Source organism: Podarcis melisellensis (assembly GCF_964234715.1).
Source record: "Podarcis melisellensis genome assembly, chromosome: 15".
In the NCBI taxonomy this organism is placed as follows: Eukaryota; Metazoa; Chordata; class Lepidosauria; order Squamata; family Lacertidae; genus Podarcis; species Podarcis melisellensis.
The window spans coordinates 33,852,523-33,873,698 of record NC_138532.1 but is presented as its reverse complement, the minus strand read 5'-3'; the positions used below and the strand labels follow the sequence as shown (position 1 = coordinate 33,873,698).

The following is a 21,176-nucleotide window of genomic DNA, read 5'->3' as shown; positions in this document are numbered from 1 at the left end:
AAGGCAGTCCTGTATGGGGAAGTTTAAAAATATTTAATGCTTTACAGTGGTAGCTCGGGTTACATACACTTCAGGTTACATACGCCTCAGGTTACAAACTCCGCTAACCCAGAAATAGTATCTTGGGTTGAGAACTTTGCTTCAGGATGACAACAGAAATTGTGCTCTGGCGGCGCGGCGGTAGTGGGAGGCCCCATTAGCTAAAGTGGTACCTCAGGTTAAGAACAGTTTCAGATTAAGAATGGACCTCCAGAACGAATTAAGTTCTTAATCTGAGGTACCACTGTATTATGTTTTTATATATGCTGGAATTCGCCCAGAGTAGCTGGAGCAACCTAGTCACATGGGTGGGGTATAAATAATAAGATTATCATTGTTATAATTATGGATTAGGACAGCCCTATTTTCATCAGAGAAATGTGGGAGGGTATGTACACATGGTTGTGAAACGAATGCAGATTCTTCCTTGTTGTGTTCCAGACTCCATGACATAGGAGCCAACTCCTAGGGGCTTTGGGGGCTTCAGCCCCCAATATAAAATATTTGAGGGGGCCAGGCCTCCACAAAGCCTATGGGCATTCCCATTCAAATGGTGTGTGTGTGCATTGAATAATGTGATTGATTATGCAGGATGGGGCTTACCTGGGCCCCCACAATATTGTATTCAAGTTGGCTGCCCTGCTCCATGACCTCCCATTCCTCTCCTCCTGGACACAGATATACTTGGACATAGACCAAGGTCGTATTTAGAGCATGCATTCACCCTTCCCCTTGTACTTCGTAAAGCACCACCCACGTGGATGCCGCAATGGAAATCAGATTTCCCCAACCTGGTTCCCTCCAGATACCAGCAGACTTGCTTGGAGAAGACTGGGAAAGTACAATATAAGGGGCACAAATAAGGAAGTCCAGTGAGAACCAGGAATTCTGGGTAGCCATAGGTTGGTGTCAGGCCACATCCACAACATCTACTGCTTTAATCTGTCGTGGTTTATCCCAGAGCTGTGGTTTACTAAGGATGTTGAGAGGGGGTAGAAGAACCCTGATTCCTTTCCCAGTGCTGCAGTGAACTCTGGGAATTGTAGTTCTGTGAGGGGAATCGGGGGTGTCTCTTAACAGCTCTCAGCACCGTAACAAACTACAGTGGTACCTCGGGTTACATACACTTCAGGTTACATACGCTTCAGGTTACAGACTCCGCTAACCCAGAAATAGTACCTCGGGTTAAGAACTTTGCTTCAGGATGAGAACAGAAATCGCATGGCTGTGGCGTGGCAGCAGTGGGAGGCCCCATTAGCTAAAGTGGTGCTTCAGGTTGAGAACAGTTTCAGGTTAAGAACAGACCTCCAGAACAAATTAAGTACATAACCAGAGGTACCACTGTATAGTTCCCAGGATGCTTTGGGATAAGCCATGACTGTTTCTAAAGTGGTATCACCGTGTTTTAAATGTATGGTGTGGACCTGGCCCCAATTGGAAAGAAAAGCCAGGCAGTCAGTTCCATGTTTTGTGTCCTGAAGAACTTCCTGAGCAGGAGGACTGCTAAGAACACCCCTGCAACATTTTGTTGCACATCCCACTTCTTGTTAATAATTTGCAATCTTCCCTCTGACAGTAGAGGATTGTGAATTCCTTCCTTCCTCTCTCTCCAGGCTTAGGCAAAAGGTTTTGCAAAGAAACGGAGACTGCAAAACAGAAAGTTATATGCCAAGGATTTCCTTTCTGTTGCAAGAGTTTCCTATCCAGAACTGCCTGTGCAAGATGACGGGAAACGCAGATTTCACATGCACTTATTTATTTATCAAACATTTGTGTACTTAAACATATACATATATAGATATACAGTACTTGGGCATATTAACCAAAAACACAATTTACAAAAGAGCCTGTAATATATGTCAGATAATGGGTGACAAGCATTAATATCATTTTTCCTTCCTTCTCCTGCTATCACAAAATTGATTGATGGAATACTTCTAGTCTAGTAGCTAGCAAAAGCTAACGGCCAGCATTATTTATTTGTTAGGAGTATCCGTTACCCCACTGACCAGCCAACACTCAAGGCATCCACAGGCCTTCATGCCTCAATTGCTCTGTGTAGGCATTTAAACATGCTGGAAGCAAACAAGTCACTAGTCCATAAGATTTAATTTTGGGGGGAAGAAGGAAAAGCACATCCTGAAGAATGAACAGAGTCCACCAGCATCACACCCTGCATTGACGACAATTTTACAACAAACACGGGCATACGCATTGCTAAAAATTCAGGCGCAGAGTTCTGGAAAGCAGAACTTCACAGGAGTCCAGTCTGGCCAGTGAGTCCCTCAGAGATGTTGCCATGGGCAGAAATAAGCTCCTTCCTCACTTGATTTTGCTTTTTGTGGTCTCTGAGCAGCGGGCCACAATCAAGTCTTTACTGGGTCTTGGAGGGATGGCGGGTTGAGCCTTGGACTGGTTATTCTCTGTCTCGTCTTTCTCCGCTATAAAATGAAAGAAGCACACAATAAATTTCTTTCATTTCATCTCAAGAGGTGCTTGGAATGAATTGGTTCGATTTAACAAAGCTCACGGGATCGGTTCGAAAATCTCTGAACTGTAACTGAAAGCAGTTCTTACCATTTCAGGGTGAAATGAATGTGAATTATGTCTGTTTTGGGGTGAACTCAGAACGAATCCTTGTTCATCTTCAAGTCCACTCTCTTAAGATTTTGGTTTTTTTTACTTTTTAGACTAGGGATGTGGAACCTGTGGCTCTCCAAATGTCTCTGAACTACAATTCCCAGAAGCCCTAGCAAGCGTGGCCCAAAATTCCTCACACTTGCTTTAGACTCCTTGGGCCTTTAAGCTTTAAAGAGCATAATTGTTGTGTGTTTTAATGTTTTCTTGGTCTTGTTAAACATATTTTATACTTCAGCATAGCAGTTAGCAATGGTTTTTGTTTTTGTTTATTTATTTATTTATTTATTTTGCCAAGGCTCATTTGGATAAAAACTTGAACGGTGAACTGAACTAGTTTGCTTTGTGAAGATCAAGTGTAAACTGGAACGTAGTTGCTTTGGCACATTCTGATATGGAGAGGGGACACAGCTGGGACTCAGTGGTCCACCCTTTCCAGAACTTACTCCCTCAGATGGGTCATTGCAATAATTTTGAGTCGGTACCAGAATTTGCCCATCATCCTCTCCCCTGCTCATCCCCTTTTCCTTTCGTATTGTCCCCATTAGGTTGTAAGATTGTGGAGAGAGGCCTTGTGCTGTTGTTTTCAATACGGCACCTTTTTATTTTTTTAAAAAACCCCACAAATAAATAAATAATCCACCTGTAAATTCCTGTCTCAGAGGTTGAGGTGGGTGAGAAGGACCCTACTTTGCAACATACGAGCATGAGAAGAACCTTCCGGATCAAGCCAAAGGCCCATCTGCTTCAGTAACCTGTTCTCACAGTGGCCACAGCAACTCGCTACCTCCTCGCCACAGGGTGCCTTTGGAAAAGCTGCTTTCAAACGAAACCAAATGAAGTACTGTGGAGGCCCCACCGAGTACTTACTGATAGTGCTGCCTTTGTAGATGAGGTTGTTCTTCATCTTCCTCCGGCTCACTAAGTATTTCACGCTGTTCCGCCGATACGTCTCCTGGCTGATCTGCTTGCGGCCTTGATTGTGGATGCTCTTGACATTTCGGATGGTGGATCTGCCAAGTCAGAAGGAGAAAGAGCATGTCTTCCCTCATGTCATATGGGAAATTGCAATGACACTCTGAAATTCTATTACCAAAGTAATTGTTCTGGCCTTGTTTAGACCTTACACACACACAGAGACACTAAGGGACAGGTTATATGAAGCTCAAGCTAGAGAAGATACTAAAACTAAATTTCCCCAATGTATTGTTGTGGGGAAATGATTGCTTGTACATAAGAGCATGAGCAGCGTTCTTATTATTGCAGAGTGATTTTACAGCACGAGATATTGCTAAGAGCATGATGAGCACGTGAACACCTCATGCTAGACTAATGATTGGCTCACGTAGCATAACACTCCCCTTTGTCTGTGGGCAAAAGCAAGGTCACATTCCTTTGATTTGGTACCTTGTAGTACCAGGCAGAGCAAGCGCAGTGCTGGAGGAGAGAGGATGATTCATTTTTTACTGCACACAATAAACATTGCGGCTGAAGCCAAAGCTTTTCTTCAAGTTATCTTGGTGTGAGACTGATTTCTTACTGATCTTCTTACTGATGTCGAGCTGGATTCTCGACATATTGTCTTTTTCAGAAAGGTTCTTCAAAGGTCTAGCTATCTAGAAGAACTGACAGTGTTTCCCTTATACAAGAATTATGCTTTCCAACATGTAGGAAGTCAGACACAGAGTTTGTTTGTTTGTTTGTTTGTTTGTTTGTTTGTTTGGCTAGAGAATGTAATCTGCTGTGAAACATCCTTTATAGGATGCCACAAGGGGAAGATTTATGAGAAGTTCTTTGTCTGGTTTAACCACCTACTCTTATCAAGAAATCATCTGTTCACTCTAAGAAGATGTTTACCCACATGTACCATATGGGACAGCGCTGCAGCTGCAAGGAAGCACCGGGCAGAATGAGCTAGTACAGTCACATCTGAGAAATTTAAGAGTGTTCTCAGTTTTGCTTTAGTTTAAATTAGGTTTCATTCGACTGTGTCAAAAGCTTTATGATTATTTTAACTTCTTCCTTAATGTTTTTTTTTTTAACCTAACTGTTCATATCAGTGCTTTTCTTCTAGAAAAAAAAGGAGCTGGTATTATGCACCCTTGAGTGCCCCCAGAATAATAATGAAAAAAAACAACACTTGTTCATGTATAGGAAATTGTCAAAGTATATTTTTAAGGTGTCAAAGCCAGTGGATCATGTAATAAATTTGCTTAAGGTGATGCAATCAGCCTCTGTATGTGGAATGGGAAGTGTTTGCAATTGTCTGATTTGACTCATGCAGAAAAATGTCTTGTACCGGTCCTTTTAATTATTGTTCCCATGCCAAAAATTACTGAAAGCATCTTCTTCCACCAACACACACACACACACACTACCTTCGAGGTGGGGCTCCTTTGTTCCTCAGCTGATTATTCTCTGGGTTATTCAGCTCCCCAGATTTCTGCAGATACATCGACGGGTAATAGCCTGTAGTTTCATCCTTCCTGAGATTTCAGAAACAACATCAATTTACCCACAAGAAAAAAAAGAGGAAGGAGCGCTGTGGTTGGCAAGCGGACAGAGAGCCTTAATCCCAGGAGGGTGAAGGAGGACGTAACCCCAATCTCCCACACCATGAGCAATGCTGCCCCCACTTTTGATAAACACACTTTTTTGACATCCACAGATTCAGCACAATATTTGAAAGAGGTTTTCCTGGTTGGAGCCTATGTGGGCAAAACAGCACACAAAAACACGTGTGCTCCCCTTTCAAATATCACATCGGACACCCTGACATGGGAGCAAGAGGTGTGATCCTGTTTTGCCCTCCACCCAGTAAATGTACACTTTGAATGATGGCCAATAAGAGACACAGTAAGCTGTATTAGACAGACTCCTTCCTCCTTCACCCAGGTGCCCTCCAGGTCCTTTAGACCACAACTCCCATCAACCCTCACCAGTGCAGCCATGATTCCATCAGCCCCACCATGCAGCTGATGGGAGTTGTAGTCCCCAAACATCTGGAGGGCCCCAGGTTAGCGGAAGGGATTTATGAAAGGTCCAAACAAGTCCTTAGGGCAGAACAGTCCATGTCCATTAGCCACAGTAGACAGAAATGGAGCCACCACATTCAAAGGCAGGATACCTCCAATTGCCACAGACTAGGTGATGTTTATTTCCACCAGCCCTTCTTTGGTTCCTCACCTGACAACCCACCATCCATCAAGCAGTTTATGGATAACTTCTATGGTTTCCCCTTCCTTCAGAGTGATCTCGTCTTCCTGGGCAGCTGTGTAGCCTTTCCGGACAACATGGAGTTCCCCTTAAAACAAAGGAGCAGAGGGCCATCAAGAAGGATTCAGGAGTTTGCACGGCAACAAAAGACCCAATAATCATCTCATTGATAGTCATCCTTCAGTTTGCACAGTTAAGCACACACAACGTGCTTTCCGATCTGAATTGCAATCCCCTTCGTGATAGCCATGTGTGGTACGGATCGCTAATGTTCCCATTTTACAGATAGGAAAACAAAGGCTGAAAGATAGCTATCTTTCAAATGCTGCCATTAAACTTCAGGGTTAATCGGGACCTGGGCATCCACAGACCCAACAGAGAGGGTTTGTTTTACCTGCATAGTTGGGATCCTGTTCTTCAGACTCATCTGGACCATCCATAGGTTCGAGGTAGGCAGCAGGGACCCAACCCCGTTTGTTCGTCTGCTGACAGAACCACCAACCTAGAGCGAGACAAATAGATAAATAAATCGGTGTCCTCCTGGACCAAGTTACCTGTCCCCAAGGTTTACACATCAGAAGTGCAGCTGGTTATGCTTAATGCCTGCATGAGTCATCAACCTCTTTAGACCCATGGGCTTATTTTGATTTTTTGAGGAAGCAGTGTGGGTGCCACCTCTTCAGGTCTTCAAAAGAGCCTGCTGGATCAGACCAATGGGCCATCTAGTCCAGCAACTTCTGGAAACCTGGAAGCAGGATCTTAACACAAGAGCACACTGTTCTCTCCTGCAGTTTCCAGCAACTGGTATTCAGAAGCATTGCCATTGATGGACATTGCTGCCTCCTGTCTGATAATATTCCACAGATTAACTGTATGCTAAGAAGGACTTTGGCAAGGGACGCGGATGGCGCTGTGGGTTAAACCACAAAGCCTAGGACTTGCCGATCAGAAGGTCGGTGGTTCGAATCCCCATGACAGGGTGAGCTCCTGTTGCTCGGTCCCTGCTCCTGCCAACCTAGCAGTTCAAAAGCACGTCAAAGTGCAAGTAGATAACTAGGTACCGCTCCAGCGGGAAGGTAAACGGCGTTTCCGTGTGCTGCTCTGGTTTGCCAGAAGTGGCTTAGTCATGCTGGCCACACACCCGGAAGCTGTACGCCGGCTCCCTCGGCCAATAAAGCGAGATGAGCGCCGCAACCCCAGAGTCGGTCACGACTGGACCTAATGGTCAGGGGTCCCTTTACCCTTTACCTTTAAGAAGGACTTTGTTTTATCTGTTCTTGGCCTGCCAACAGACCACTTCTCTCATCTGCTCATCTGCCCCATCAAAGACGGAGAGAAAGAAAGTGGGCACACTTAGCTTTTCCAAAGGACCTGGGCCAAAGTCAAGAGGCGATAGAAATCATACGAGCCTTGGAAAGCACATAGAGCCAGAAGAGGAAGTGGGGAAACGCACCGCTCTTCGAACTTCCTCTTTCAACTCTATGCACGTTTTGAGGGAGGAAAGGGAAACCACTGCCACCATCTCATGACCAAGGAGCCAGTAAGGGAATCAGAGGCTCTCCATGAAGGCACTAGGAGAAGACCTCAAGGGACGCCATGGCCCCAGAGATGCAACATTGGTAGCCTCCACTTAGGGGGCAGACCTCCTGCTGCGGCCAAAGTACAGACCCTCCAAGTGTCCCTATTTTCCTGGATTTACAGAAGTCACCCCAGTTTCTGTTTTGATCCTGGAATGTCTCGCTTTTCCTTAGGACATCTCATTGTCATCACAGAAATGTTGCAGGGTTTGGAGTTATGTGACTCCCGAGTCATCAGAAGGCAGTTCTATATGGGGAATGTTTTATTAGGCTTTTATATATGTTGGAAGACGCCCAGAGTGGCTGGGGCAACCCGGTTAGATGGGTGGGGGTATAAATAGCAAAATTATGACTATGGAATAGGACGTTCCCTACTTTCTCTGCCACCGCTGTAAAACCAGCCCCTCTCCCAAGAGATAAACACCATCTCTCTCTCCTTACCGCTTTCGCTTTTCTCCACGACGTCCACCAGGTCCCCCATCTTGACCCCCATCTCAGTGCTGGAGTTCTTCTCATAGTCGCCAATTGCCCGATACGTCTGTAGGATGATGGGTCCTGTGATATCTATTGGAGGAGGAAGAAGAAGAGTTTGGATTTGATATCCCGCTTTATCACTACCCTAAGGATTCTCAAAGCGGCTAACATTCTCCTTTCCCTTCCTCCCCCACAACAAATACTCTGTGAGGTGAGTGAGGCTGAGAGACTTCAGAGAAGTGTGACTAGCCCAAGGTCACCCAGCAGCTGCATGTGGAGAAGCGGAGATGTGAACCTGGTTCCCCAGATTACGAGTCCACTGCTTTTAACCACTACACCACACTGGCTCTCAGGAGGAGAAGCGGCTGTGATTAGAGGAACTCTCAAGGGCCCCATCTGAGCCAGGATTTGCTGGAGCCGAGCCCCTCAGACCTGTCTGGAGTGCGAGGGACCAGCGCCACGTGCAAACTTAATACAGTATGTTTTGTGCCATGCAGAGGATCTCCCTCCCCACTGAATAACGGTGAGCTAATTCTCCCCACACACTTGGTTCTGGGATAAAGAGGGCACAGAGTTTGGGGCGGAAGGTGAAATCTGAGAAATAGACTTGAGAACTGCTTTCATAGAGTTCCCAGTGCCGCTTTTAGTTAAGAGAGAGCACCGTGTTTTTAGTCCTTGTGGCAACTTATGAATCCAGGAAGCAGAGGAGGCAGCGAAGGACACTATAAATTTAAAGTATGGTAGGACTTGAACCCATGACTTCAAGTTACAAGAAAGGAGATTCCAACTAAAGATCAGGAAGAACTTTCTGGCTGTAAGAGATGTTTGACAGTGGAAAGGACTCCCTTGGAAGGTGGTGGACTCTCCTCCCTTGGAGGTTTTTAAGCAGAAGTTGGGTGGTCATCTGTCTGGGATGCTTTTGTTGAGATTCCTGCATTGCAGGGGGTTGGACTTGATGATCCTTGGGGGCCCCTTCCAACTCTAGGATCCTATGAAAGCACATGGCTACTCCCAGATAATCCTGAGCACTGCAGTTTGTGCTTCACAGAACTCTGATTCCTAACGCCCTTAACAAACTACCCAGCCAGATGTTTCTGGAGAAGGTGCACACAGGACCTTAGTGCTGCTGAGGGCAAGGCAGACTGTGATCCTGGCAGTAACATACAGCCACTGAAGACAAGTGGGAAGGATATCACCACTTCTGCTTTTTAATTACCTGCTGCAATCTTCTTGGAGTCTTTTGGTATCAAAAAGGTTTCTGGTTTCTTGACGCTAAGGGGAAAAGAATCAAAGGCAAACACTGTTGGAATTGTCAAGTCTTCCATCTCAGCCACAGACTCAAACTGGTGGCCTCAAGCAAGTCATGAACTCACAGCATGTTGGATAATCACACTGGCCTGATTTGCAGGACTGTTGCAAGGATTACAAAGGTAACGTACTTTGGGTGTTTGAAACATGGAATATAAACATGAACAGCACTGACTCTTTTTTTGTGGAGCGAGCCACAACCATGCATTCTTGTCTTGCCATGCAGTGTCAAGTTAGATGTCTATGGAGGCTGGACCACCAACCTCAGCCTGCCTCTAGCCAACTTGCTTTCCTTATATCTCACAAGCAGGCCAAGGAGTAGCCCTGTCTGTCCACTTCCCCCTCCTTAGTCTCAGGGTCGCCCTTGTAGAACTCAGCAGAGAGGAGGCAGATGGGGGGGAAAACTAGAAGAAGACGGCTCTGCCTGTCATCAGCTCTGGCGCCCCCTACTGGTCAGCTCCCCATGATCTGCCCTACCAGGCCCAAGCAGTGTTTCTCTAATAAGTGTCGTTGGACTACAACCCCTATCATCCCTGATCACCGTTCCTGCTAGTTACGGATGATGGGAGTTGTAGTTCAACAACAGCTAGGGACCCAAGTTTAAGAACCACGGCTGGGGAGCAGCTGCCACTGGGAAGGGGCTGTACTGAGATACTGTAAATGGCACTTTTCAGAGTCATTTACCAGAAGCGGCAGTGAGAGGGGAAGTGGCAATGAGCCCTAGGGGAGGGTGACACTGGACTTCTTACAGCTGCCCCAAAGTATCAGGTGCTGACACCAGGTTCGAGATGGACATGGGTCCCTTCTTCCCTATGGACCCTTCCCTCCAGTCTTAGCCCAATAGGTGTCTCCCAGCGTCCTGACAATACTCACTGGCTTGCTATAGGTGGGTTCAGGTCATCCGGTCTGACTTTGAAGAAGTTCAAGACATGTCCACACCGGGAGATCTTGCGAGGCAGGTTGATGAGGGCCATGGTGTACTCGGAGAGCGTGTCTTGCCGATTTTGGGTGATTCGCTGGCTGTCAAACCACCTTGGCGCTAGATAGATGGGTAGGAAGGAACAAAGGAGTTTGCATTTCATCATGCCAGAGGACTACCCCATCCCGTCCAGTCAATGCCTATTCCAGTCAATTCAGTTTGCATTTCAGGTGACACTACCTAGCAGGCAAAACTACCTTTCTAAAGCTGCACCTCTCCAAATTTTCCAGTGCAGTTCTCCCGCTCAGTAAGATTCACAAACATGCATAAGATTGGTGAGAATAACATACAAAAATGTGTTACTTCGGGGATAAATTCTTGACAAAGAAGGAGTATATTCTGGGCAAATTTGCATAGAAAAATGTGTATTTTGGGAGAAATTCACATTCAAATGCCAACCTCAAAATAAAAAAATAATAATACACAGATGTGGTTGGGAAAATGAGAAATTGAAAGAAACTGAAACAGACATTGTACGCTTGTGTCTCAGTTTGTGACTTGGTTCAAGACTTGGCCGTTTCTCATCATTATGTAAACAGGATCCAAAAGGGAACAGGAACAATTTTTTTTTTAACCACATGTGGCTGCTTAGTCAATCAACTGCAACGGAACAGTTATTTCAGTGCCCAAAACCCACTGCATTTGCAAGACACCTGATTTGGACAAACCAAAGATCTAAATGTGTTCCTTGTTACTACGTAGGAAGTGAGCGTTTGAGCAATGACACTGTTATGACTTTGTGAGTGCCAAGCACCACTAAATTCCTGGGTCCAGTAGGCGTTAGAATATAATCAAGGCTTGGGGGGTTAAACTGCTAATCCCTATACCCAAGCTTCGTGTGTTCAGGGGATCGCCTGGGAGATGGGCCATTAGGAGAACAAAGGAATAGGCCATTAAGAAAGTAAATAGGAATCTGGGTCAGACAGCAAATGGGTGGGACCATGCCCTCAATTCAGAGTTAGTTAGAAGACAAAGGCAGAGCTGAGAGTTGGCTGTGATGTGACCTAGAAGGGGGGAAAGGTTGCAGGCTAGAAAAAGTAGCAAGTTGGAGAGAAGGTCAGAGCCCAGTGGTTGATTTCTGTTTGAATTCAAGTCTTTGGGAGAAATGAGACCCTCTTGGGGTGTTGATGCTGTGAGCCCCTCCATCATGAGCTCAGGTTGTATATATGTGTCAGGAAACCATGTATACTAAAGACACTACAATCTCTATATTGCCTCATTTCCAAAAGGAACATTCAGTCTGCCCATTTCCCAGAGCTTACTGGAAACCAGAGAACATTTGGGTGCTACCAGTGAAATGTTGAAGTACAGTGGTACCTCGGGTTACATATGCTTCAGGTTACATACACTTCAGGTTACAGACTCCGCTAACCCAGAAATAGTACCTCAGGTTAAGAACTTTGCTTCAGGATGAGAACAGAAATTGTGCTCCAGCGGTGCAGCGGCAGCAGGAGGCTCCATAGGCTAAAGTGGTGCTTCAGGTTAAGAACAGTTTCAGGTTAAGAATGGACCTCTGGAACGAATTAAGTACTTAACCTGAGGTACCACTGTACTGGGGCTCAGCCTTAAATCTTGTGAAATCATCTACCACATTTTTCTGTGGAATAGACAACAATTTTTCCTTAGAATTAATAGGCTAAAATTGCAGGTCTTTTCCTAGACGGATATCAGAGGGGTGACAGGCGATTGGTGGTGGCAGCCAGCAGGAGATTGGCAGAGGTGATTGTGCGTGTGATTGGTTGCTGCAGCAAGGCCTGGTGACGATTGGCTGTGGCAATTGGGTGTGGTGTTTACGGCAGCGGCAAGGTGTGCATGCAATCGGCTGTGGTTGCATTGAGTGTGCAGGTGGGCTTTTGGCAGCGAGCATGCAGACGATTGTTGGCCACGGCGATGTGAGCAATTTGCATTGGTGGGCAGGTTGTAGAGCGATTGGCAGCGGTGACTCCCCCCTCCCCATCAAAAGAAGCTCAACAACTCTGGGCAATTTCCCCCCAATTTTTTTGCAGTCCAAAAAATTAGGGGTCGTCTTATACAAGGGGGGGCGTGTTATACACGGAAAAATTTGGTAATATGATGAGGGGGGAGGTGTTCTTTTGAGCATGTGAAGACTGCTTTCACGCTCCACCAAAGGAAAGCCCTGAATAGCTGGGAAGAAGGATCCTACATAAACACACACCTGCAAAGAATCCTGAGAAACTGAGTTTCTTAAAGGTACTGGAGATTGTAGCTCGGTGGCAAACAAACTACAGTTCCCATGATTCTTTGGGAGGTGGGAAATGTGATTTAAACATACGGTTTAAAAAGTAATTTAGGCCAGCAGTTTAAAATTTCAGACACGTTCACCACGATGATAATTTAAAATATAGTGTTGATTGTAAATCAGGGCTGGCTTTATATCTCCAGACTCCGAGACCAGGGAGAAGAGTTGGTGGAAGAAGATTGGAGGAAATTTAAAATTTATTTACAGAAACATTGTAAAATTTTTGAATGTTGATTACATTGAAATGAACTGAAGGGGTTCTAGCAACAAGGTTAAAAATAAGATTGGATTGATAATAGATAAATTAATTGGATATTAATTTGCTGAATTAATTTTCAAAAGGGATACAAAAAAGGGAGATGTGAGGAAGTCAGGAAAATAAGTGAATCAAAGATGAGAAATTAAAAAGAGGGATTTTTGTTTTTTTCTTTTTAGTGTGTTTTGTTTTCTGCTTTTTTTTCTTTTTCTATAAGTTAAATGTTTGTATTTTTTGTATTTTGTAATTTTATATTTTTGTGTATGTGTTTTTTCTTTTTTCTGCTTGTTGCTATTCCTAAAACTTAATAAAATATTATTATATATATAAAAAAAACTTTAAATATATATATATATATCTCCAGACTCAGGGCAATGCCAAGAAACTAGAACTGGCAGTTGTACTGGCTTACTTACCAGGCAAGTGAGGAATGATCCTGTTCTCAATACTAATGTCCCCAGATTCAATAGGAAACATCTCCTTTAAAGTTTTCTGGAGAAAGGAGAGAAAGCAAGAGCAGCCTTAGCATTCTAGATGAAAGTATAGATGGAAAACAAATCATCGGGTGCGTTTAGTCACTTCCAGTCAGTAATTTAATAAGGGGCTTCCATTCCCATTACTTTGGCAATTAGCAATCGCTTCCCCTGCTTTTAAAAAGCAAATTGCAGACAGGGGAGCAGAAGTCTGGATTGGGACCCTGATGCAGGGCGGGGAGAGAGGAGTCCCTTAATCTTTCATCCTTTTCTTCAGGATCCTGATGCAGATTGTGGGGAGGGGTGTGTGTCCGCAATTTACTTTTTAAAAAGCAAATCCCCATTCAACAACGGCTGCATTGACACCATACATTTAAAGTGCTGTGATATCACTTCAAACAGTTCCCCCCACCAAATAATTTCGGGAGCTGCAGTTTGTTAAGGGTGCTGAGAGTTGTTAGGAGGCTCCCCCCAAAATTTTCCACACAGAACTACAATTCCCAAAGTCTCCTGAGAAGAGAGGTTGATTGTTAAACCACTCTGCAGCTCCGTGAGGGGAACAGGGGTCTCCCCGCAACTCTCAGCACCCTCAACAAACTATAGCTCCCAGAAATATTTGGGAGAAGCCATGACTGTTTTACATTGTGTCGCACTGCCTTAAATCTGTGGCCAAAGAGCCGGACATGACCAGGCAGTGGGACAGCCATGTGACAGGAACCAGCAACAAGAAGCAGGGACTGTCCTGTGAAGCAGTAACTGGTAGGGTGGAAGGCAGGAGGCTGGCAGTAGGTGGCGCCAGAGCAGATGACAGGCAAAGCCACCCCCTGATTGGCTGTAAGTAAGAAGTCTGGCAGGTAGAGGCTGGCTAGGAGCAGACTGAGTTTGGTGAGGCAGTGCCCCATTTGTCGCAGTGGGTCAGCCTCCATTGGTCTCATGGGGGCTGAATGGAGGGATATCTGGAATTGCAAAGTCTGAGTGCCCCAGAGTGACCCAGCAGCTGCCCCTCCCCTGGGTTTCCACCTCAGCCTTCCCAAAACAAGAAAACAAAAGAGCAAGGCACAAGGTTGACGGCAAAGGCAGCAACAGACTTCCCCTTTGCGGCTTGCAAAAAAAGGGAAAGACTTGAAATGTTGAATTCTCATCATATGACTATCGCATGAAATAATATTTAAACCAGGCAGCTCAGAAATTCCAAACAGCTGCATTAAAAAGAGAACAATGCAGGAATCACCCTCTTTGGTTGACCACCTACTCGGCTGCCCTTCCTTCCAGCTTTAGTGAGATTTGTAAGGTTTGCCCACAATGCTTGTGAGTGCGTATTTTTTGATGGCTCTGGTTCCTCTTACCCTTGATCCCCACTACCTTCCACCCCACAGTCCCAATGGGCTGCTCAGAGAACTACTCAAAATGACATCCTATCTTCCTAAGAAAGAGGAGCAACCACAGAAATTTGCCCTAGGGTGGCATAAAGTAAAGGTAAAGGGACCGCAGACCATTAGGTCCAGTCGTGGACGACTCTAGGGTTGTGGTGCTCATCTCGCTTTACTGGCCGAGGGAACCAGCTTCCGGGTCATGTGGCCAGCATGACTAAGCCGCTTCTGGCGAACCAGAGCAGCGCACGGAAACGCCGTTTACCTTCCCACCGGAGTGGTACCTATTTATCTACTTGCACTTTGACGTGCTTTTGAACTGCTAGGTTGGCAGGCATACACAGAGTTAGAGAGGGTGCCGGCGTTTGTCCTCATTGATATCTAACCCTTGAGCACAACATCGCCAACACTTCGTTTGATCAAACTTACCTTTGTTGATAACTACAGGAGCCTGGCTAAAGGAACTTTAAAGACTGAATCTTCCTTTTGGACACAATTTGAATGAGTTTTCTGTTTGTGTCTTCTGTAGTAGATCTTGTACATAGCTCTCTCAATTTTTGGATTATTAATGTAAGATTTAGAACGTAGAATGGTTTGGTAGTGTTTTGTGTGCCGCTTATGTGCTGCTTAATTTATACTGGTCTACTATGAGAATAGGTTCATTTCTTCAGTTCTTGTATTTCCTAAGAAAGAGGAGTAACCACAGAAAGTTGCCCTAAAAAGAAAAAAAAGGAGGCCACAGGTTTGCATGGCATTATATTATATGTATAGATGCAGATTCAGGAATGATTGCTATGATTTAACTCCTCAAAGGTGAGAAGGAGGCCTATCTGAAATAACAGCAATTATTTCTAAATCTGCAGGTGTCCATATAGATTAACCCATGCACATTTTATGCAAGTCCTCCTTTCAGTCTTCTTTGGCAATGTAATGAATGCACCATCTTAGCACAGAAAGACATCGAGATTAGACGGACACTCTTCAGGTGCCAGAGACGCAACAGTTTACTTACATGGAATTCGTAAATCTCGGTGAACTTCCGATACACAACTTTCTCGGTGAGATCTTGCCACTTCACCAGAAACATGTAGACCTGACAAGGAGAACAGACCATTGTTCAGAATCAGTGAAAGCTTTCAAATGGCCTCCCCCAGCCGACCCTATTCTTCATCCCAGGCTGTTCAGAGGGCGCAGAATTTAGATGTGCAGGGAGACTCCATTAATGACGAATGTTACACACATTATATTCAAAAATAAAATGCATTAAAAATAGGTGTTATCTGCTTTGACGCTGGAATCCTAGAGCGCTTCTGGTCCTGCAGAAACACTCATCAGAAACTGAAGCTTTAAGCACTAAACAACGCCAGTATTCTCACTTCTAGAATAAGCAACTAATGTAGACATCCTGAAAACAATCCATAAATGGAGTGATATCCAAATCTGGAAACGGACTTGTGGTTTTTCATTGTACGACTGGTGTTTCTGGTTTTTTTTCATGTCGTAAAAAGCAGGGTTGACTTATGGGTGTGTTACAATCTTGTGTTGGGGGGCAGCAGGCACAGAAGAATCAAACAGTCATAGAATCACTAAATTGTAGAGTTGGAAGGGACCTCAGGGGTCATCTAGTCCAACCCCCTGAAATGCAGGAATCTTTTTAAAAAAACAACAACTCACAATATGAAAGATTTCTTAATTTACAAAAATACGTGTATTGTCTTTTTTTCAAGTTGCGTTTTCAACAGATCAGTTACCCAGTGTGGGGCTCGAACTCATGACCCAGATATTAAGAGCCTCGCGTTCTACCAACTGAGCTATCCATTATCTCCTCTTGCCATGCTGCCCATGGACTGGAAATCCCAGGGAATGAACCTGGGATTTTGGATGCGCAAAGCATTTGCTGTGCTTTAGAATGGTGGCTGTTCCCTCGCAGCCTCCTCTAAGGGAGGGTATTCCCAAGCAATGCACATGGGGTGGAATTTCCTGCCTTTGTTCACATGGTTCCACCCCACCCCCCCTTTCTACAGGGAAGCCACATGATATTGCATTCGAATCATAAGCCTGCTGGCTGTTGCTTCACCCCTGGGGCACTTCCAGACTGTTGCGGTCTGCGGGACTTTCAATCAAGTGCTGGCTAACTCCAATTGCACAATTAAAGTTGAGCTGTTGTGCAACAAGCCTGCTTCCTCAAAAGATTACATTTGCAATGAACAAAGTGATGGGAAAGTGCAACGTCATCTAATCTCCATGCAAACAAATCCAGGTGCGTGCTCAGTAAACACGTCATCTGGGAGTGCCCCGTGCACCTTCCATCTTTTTTTCCCTTACAGGCTGAAGAAAATGCAGGTTTTTAAAAACACAGCAAGCAAACACCAGCGCTATCTTTTCAGTGTGGATCACCTGGGCTCTGGCCTGCCTTTTCCCAAGAGGTCAAATTTGGCATGAGATTGACACCTGAGGCACCTGAAAACTTGCTACCACTCGCACATTTAATGTGGCCTTTCCATATCCTGGGGACATAGAAACTGGGGCTTTTGAGGTGTCAGGTTCCCATCAGCCCCAGTCAGCATGGCCAGGAATGATGGGAGTCCAACTGGTTTCCTCATCCATCCCTAAGCTATGCAAGGCCCAGTGCCTCTTACCTAACTCTCAGGCAGGAGAGGGGAAAGTATAATAATAATAATAATAATAATAATAATAATAATAATAATAATATAATATTTATACCCCACCCATCTCGCTGTGTTTCCCCAGCCACTCTGGGCGGCTTCCAACACAATATTGAAATACAGTAATCCCTCAAACATTAAAAGCTTCCCTAAACAGGGCTGCCTTCAGATGTCGTCTAAAAGTCGGGTTGTTGTTGTTCTCTTTGAATCTGGTGGGAGGGCGTTCCACAGGGTGGGTGCCACTACCGAGAAGGCCCTCTGCCTGGTTCCCTGTAACTTGACTTCTCACAGCGAGGGAACCGCCAGGAGGCCCTCAGCACTGGACCTCAGTGTTTGGGCAGAACGATGGGAGTGGAGACACTCCTTCAGATATACTGGACCGAGGCCGTTTAGGGCTTTAAAGGTCAGCACCAACACTTTGAATTGTGCTCGGAAACGTATGACAACAGCAGAGAGGATTTCCTTGCATGCATTTGTGACTTCAGAACAGTGAGATTGCAAATTAAACCACAGTCGTACCTTGGTTCTTGAACGGCTTAGTTACCAAACAAATTGGCTCCCGAACGCCGCAAACCTAGAAGTGAGTGTTCCGTTTGCGGACGTTTTTTCTGGAAGCTGAACATCCGGCATGGCTTCCGCTTGAGTGCAGGAAGCTCCTGCAGCCAATCGGAAGCCGAGCTTTAGTTTTCAAATGGTTTCAGGAGTTGAACGGACTCCCGGAACGGATTAAGTTCGAGAACCAAGGTACCACTGCATTTCCTTCCAAGCAGAGGCTGATCACATTTAACCTAAGTGGAAAAGAGGGCCAATGACCTTGCTCTCTGAAATATACTTGGAGTCGAGAGTGGATTTCATGCTCTTTATTCAGCTCATAGTGGTGAGGAGGAATAGAAGTTCCCTCAGAATGTCTGCTTTATATACATTGTTTACACAATGGGCCCCATGTGATTGGCTAATTCCGAGATTCACCTGTAGGCCAATCAGGTTACGGATTCACTTCCACCTGGAGCTGGATTGGGTGGCTCCTGTGGACCAATCAGACTGCTGCATTCCGAATCCTATTGTTCTAGGACCAATCAGACTGCTGCCTTTTGGATCCTATTCAACTCAGCACATAACACACTCTCTCTCTCTTCTTGGTTGCGGAAAACCCCACTCCTATGAATCTGCAGCAGTGTTGATCACCAAGCCCTTAAAAGCCATCCCATCATGCTTCTCTTTGCCTCAGTTCCCTGGGCGGCCCAGAATGACTTATCTATCCTCTTCCTGCAGATCATCATGGTGAAATAGTGTTATAAAAAGAAGGAAGTCCCAGAAAATCCCTGCCAAGGCTTGAGTGGGTGGCTCAGGGTTTGCTGTTAACCGGCAAAGGGGAACAAATGAAAGCAGGGTCCAGAATTGATAGCAAGCAAAAGTGGGAAGGTCAGGAAGTGATATCCTAACCAGCCATAGACACGCCCGTCAATTTCAGATCCTCTCAGTTTCTCATTCTTCCAACCTTAAGCTTGGTTCCTGCCATTTCTGCATAATATTGCAATTTTTTAAAAAAAACATCTACACAAAAATGTGTGTGAGCATAATACGCTCATTTTTGTTGCCTAGAGTACACTTTTTTGCAAGGAGTTTGCTAACACTACACCTAATAGAATGCGTTTTGGTACATTAATTTCCACATGGCTTTGCACACAGTTTGCACTAATGTACACATCTTTTGTACCAGTTCTTCAGTTGGTAGATGGGTGTTAGGAGCCTCAGAGAAGGGCAAACTTCCAAGGATTCTGGTGTACAAAGTGCAGATTTGACAGACTAAGGATGAAATGAAAGTTGAAGCTATCTCTAGATCTAAGCAGGATCTCCCAGCCAGATGACCCTCCTCCACTCTCTGCCTTTTCAGATTAAAGAAAGGGCCAGCAGGAGAGGTATATAAAACGACGAACAGCATGGAGAAAGTGGGCAGAAACAACATAACACTGGAGACTTGTGGACATCCAATGAATTGAGGATTGACTTTATAGTTTTAACTGATGCCTTTTTTATTATTATTGGATATTTGTAAACTGCATCAAAGTGCAAGTAGATAAATAGGTACCGCTCCGGCGGGAAGGTAAACGGTGTTTCCGTGCGCTGCTCTGGTTTGCCAGAAGCGGCTTAGTCATGCTGGCCACATGACCTGGAAGCTGTACGCTGGCTCCCTCGGCCAGTAGAGCGAGATGAGCGCCGCAACCCCAGAGTCAGTCACAACTGGACCTAATGGTCAGGGGTCCCTTTACCTTTAGAGAACTACTGTAGTTAAGAAGTATATAGATTGTTTAAGTTAATAAACAAAATACACAAATCCCAGCTGAGCGATGCTTGTTTGCCTCTGCCTTGCCTGGGCGGTTTTTGGGGTGGGCAGCACTGCAACTTTTCATCATCATCATCATCATCATCATCATTATTATTATTTTACCTGGACTTCAGCCTAAGGCCATAGGGTGGGTCACAACAATTGAAAACAGAGCACTGAAAACAAACTACTGTCCTAAGAATAGGGTGGTTCCTAAAACTATACATCGCAAGGGCCAAAAGCAGAACTCAAAAGATGCATCTTCCACATCATGAGGAGCAAAAATGAGATGAACAGAAAAGCTCTTTAGCTAAAAGGACGTCTCTCACAGGCATATTTTCCCTTCCCCTTTGCTCGGGAGCCCCAGGTGGGCTGAATGAGGTACTTCCCAACAATCGTTCATCCATCTGTGTCACATCTGCAGTGTGGTGCAGTGGTTAGTGTGCCTGACTAGGAAGAGTTGAGAGAGACCAGGGTTCAAATCCCCACTCAGCCATTATTATTATTATTATTATTATTATTATTATTATTATTATTATTATTACCATACAGTGGTACCTCGGGTTACAGATGCTTCAGGTTACAGACACTTCAGATTACAGACTCCGCTAACCCAGAAATAGTACCTTGGGTTAAGAACATTACCTCAGGATGAGAACAGAAATTGTGTGGCGGCGGCGGCGGGAGACCCCATTAGCTAAAGTGGTACCTCAGGTTAAGAACAGTTTCAGGTTAAGAATGGACCTCCAGAACGAATTAAGTTCTTAACCAGAGGTACCGCTGTAGTGCCCTTCATCAAAAGATCTCAGGGCGGTTCACAAAAATATATATGACAAAAGCACTAATAATAATAATAATAATAATAATAATAATAATAATAATAATAATAATAATTTATACCCTACCCATTTGGCTGGGTTTCCCCAGCCACTCTGGGCGGCTTCCAACAAAAGATTAAAAGTACATTAAAACACCAGTCATTAAAAACTTCCCTAAACAATTAGTTAAAACAGAAACAGCAAAACAATACCACCACCCCACACACAATGCCATGAAGCTCCCTGTGTGGCCACGGGTCAGTCACTCACCCTCAGCCTAACCTACCTCACAGGGTTGTTGTGAGGAGAAAACGAGGAGGAAGAGAACCGTAGGCGCCACTTTGAGGAGGAAAGGTAAGTTAATAATAAGGTAACAACAACAAATAGACTTACATAGTGCTGGCTTGGGAAAAACCTCTTCTCGTAGCCCAGCAGTTCAATATGTCGGATATAGGTATCTCCCATGGTCGCTGCTAAATCCCTGCAGTCCTGATGCTTGTTGGCTGTGGCTGAGATAGTGCCCCCTCGCTGTCAAACGACTCGGCTAGTGGGCTGCAGCTTTTATCCTCGTTAAAAAGGAGAAGTCTCATTTCCCCACATTGCACATTGTGGATTTTTTTTTTTGGGTGTGTGTGTGTGCTTGGTTTCTGTTTTCTGCACCTGGTGTGTGTCTCCAGAGCACGGCAAACACGACACTAGAAGCTGCCTGGCATGTGTTATGTCTGTGCTGTGGGCTCCTGGCTCCTGAAGACATGTGCTAGAGGCAGCATCAAAGTT

At 45.0% G+C, this 21,176-nt stretch overlaps 1 protein-coding gene across 1 annotated transcript; it reads right to left on the bottom strand.

Moving 5' to 3' along the window:
• Positions 1 to 1,778: 1,778 nt before the first annotated feature.
• On the bottom strand, positions 1,779 to 20,955 carry NCF1 (neutrophil cytosolic factor 1). The gene is made up of 11 exons (XM_081890591.1): positions 20,793 to 20,955; positions 15,602 to 15,682; positions 13,163 to 13,238; positions 10,125 to 10,290; positions 9,160 to 9,215; positions 7,911 to 8,033; positions 6,287 to 6,394; positions 5,863 to 5,980; positions 5,055 to 5,162; positions 3,547 to 3,689; positions 1,779 to 2,480 (listed from the first exon to the last, which is right to left on the bottom strand). Exons 1-11 carry the CDS (start codon positions 20,862 to 20,864, stop codon positions 2,362 to 2,364), a joined length of 1,170 nt encoding a protein of 389 aa, XP_081746717.1. The 5' UTR covers positions 20,865 to 20,955; the 3' UTR covers positions 1,779 to 2,361.
• Positions 20,956 to 21,176: the final 221 nt, after the last annotated feature.

Coding starts and splice junctions, on each gene's coding strand:
- NCF1 (XM_081890591.1), bottom strand. CDS start 20,864: ATGGGAGATACCTATATCCGACATATTGAACTGCTGGGCTACGAGAAG. Junction 13,239..15,601: donor CCGAGATTTACGAATTCCAT/GTAAGTAAACTG, acceptor TCCTTTCTCCAG/AAAACTTTAAAGGAGATGTT. Junction 5,981..6,286: donor ACAGGATCCCAACTATGCAG/GTAAAACAAACC, acceptor CTTTGTTTTAAG/GGGAACTCCATGTTGTCCGG.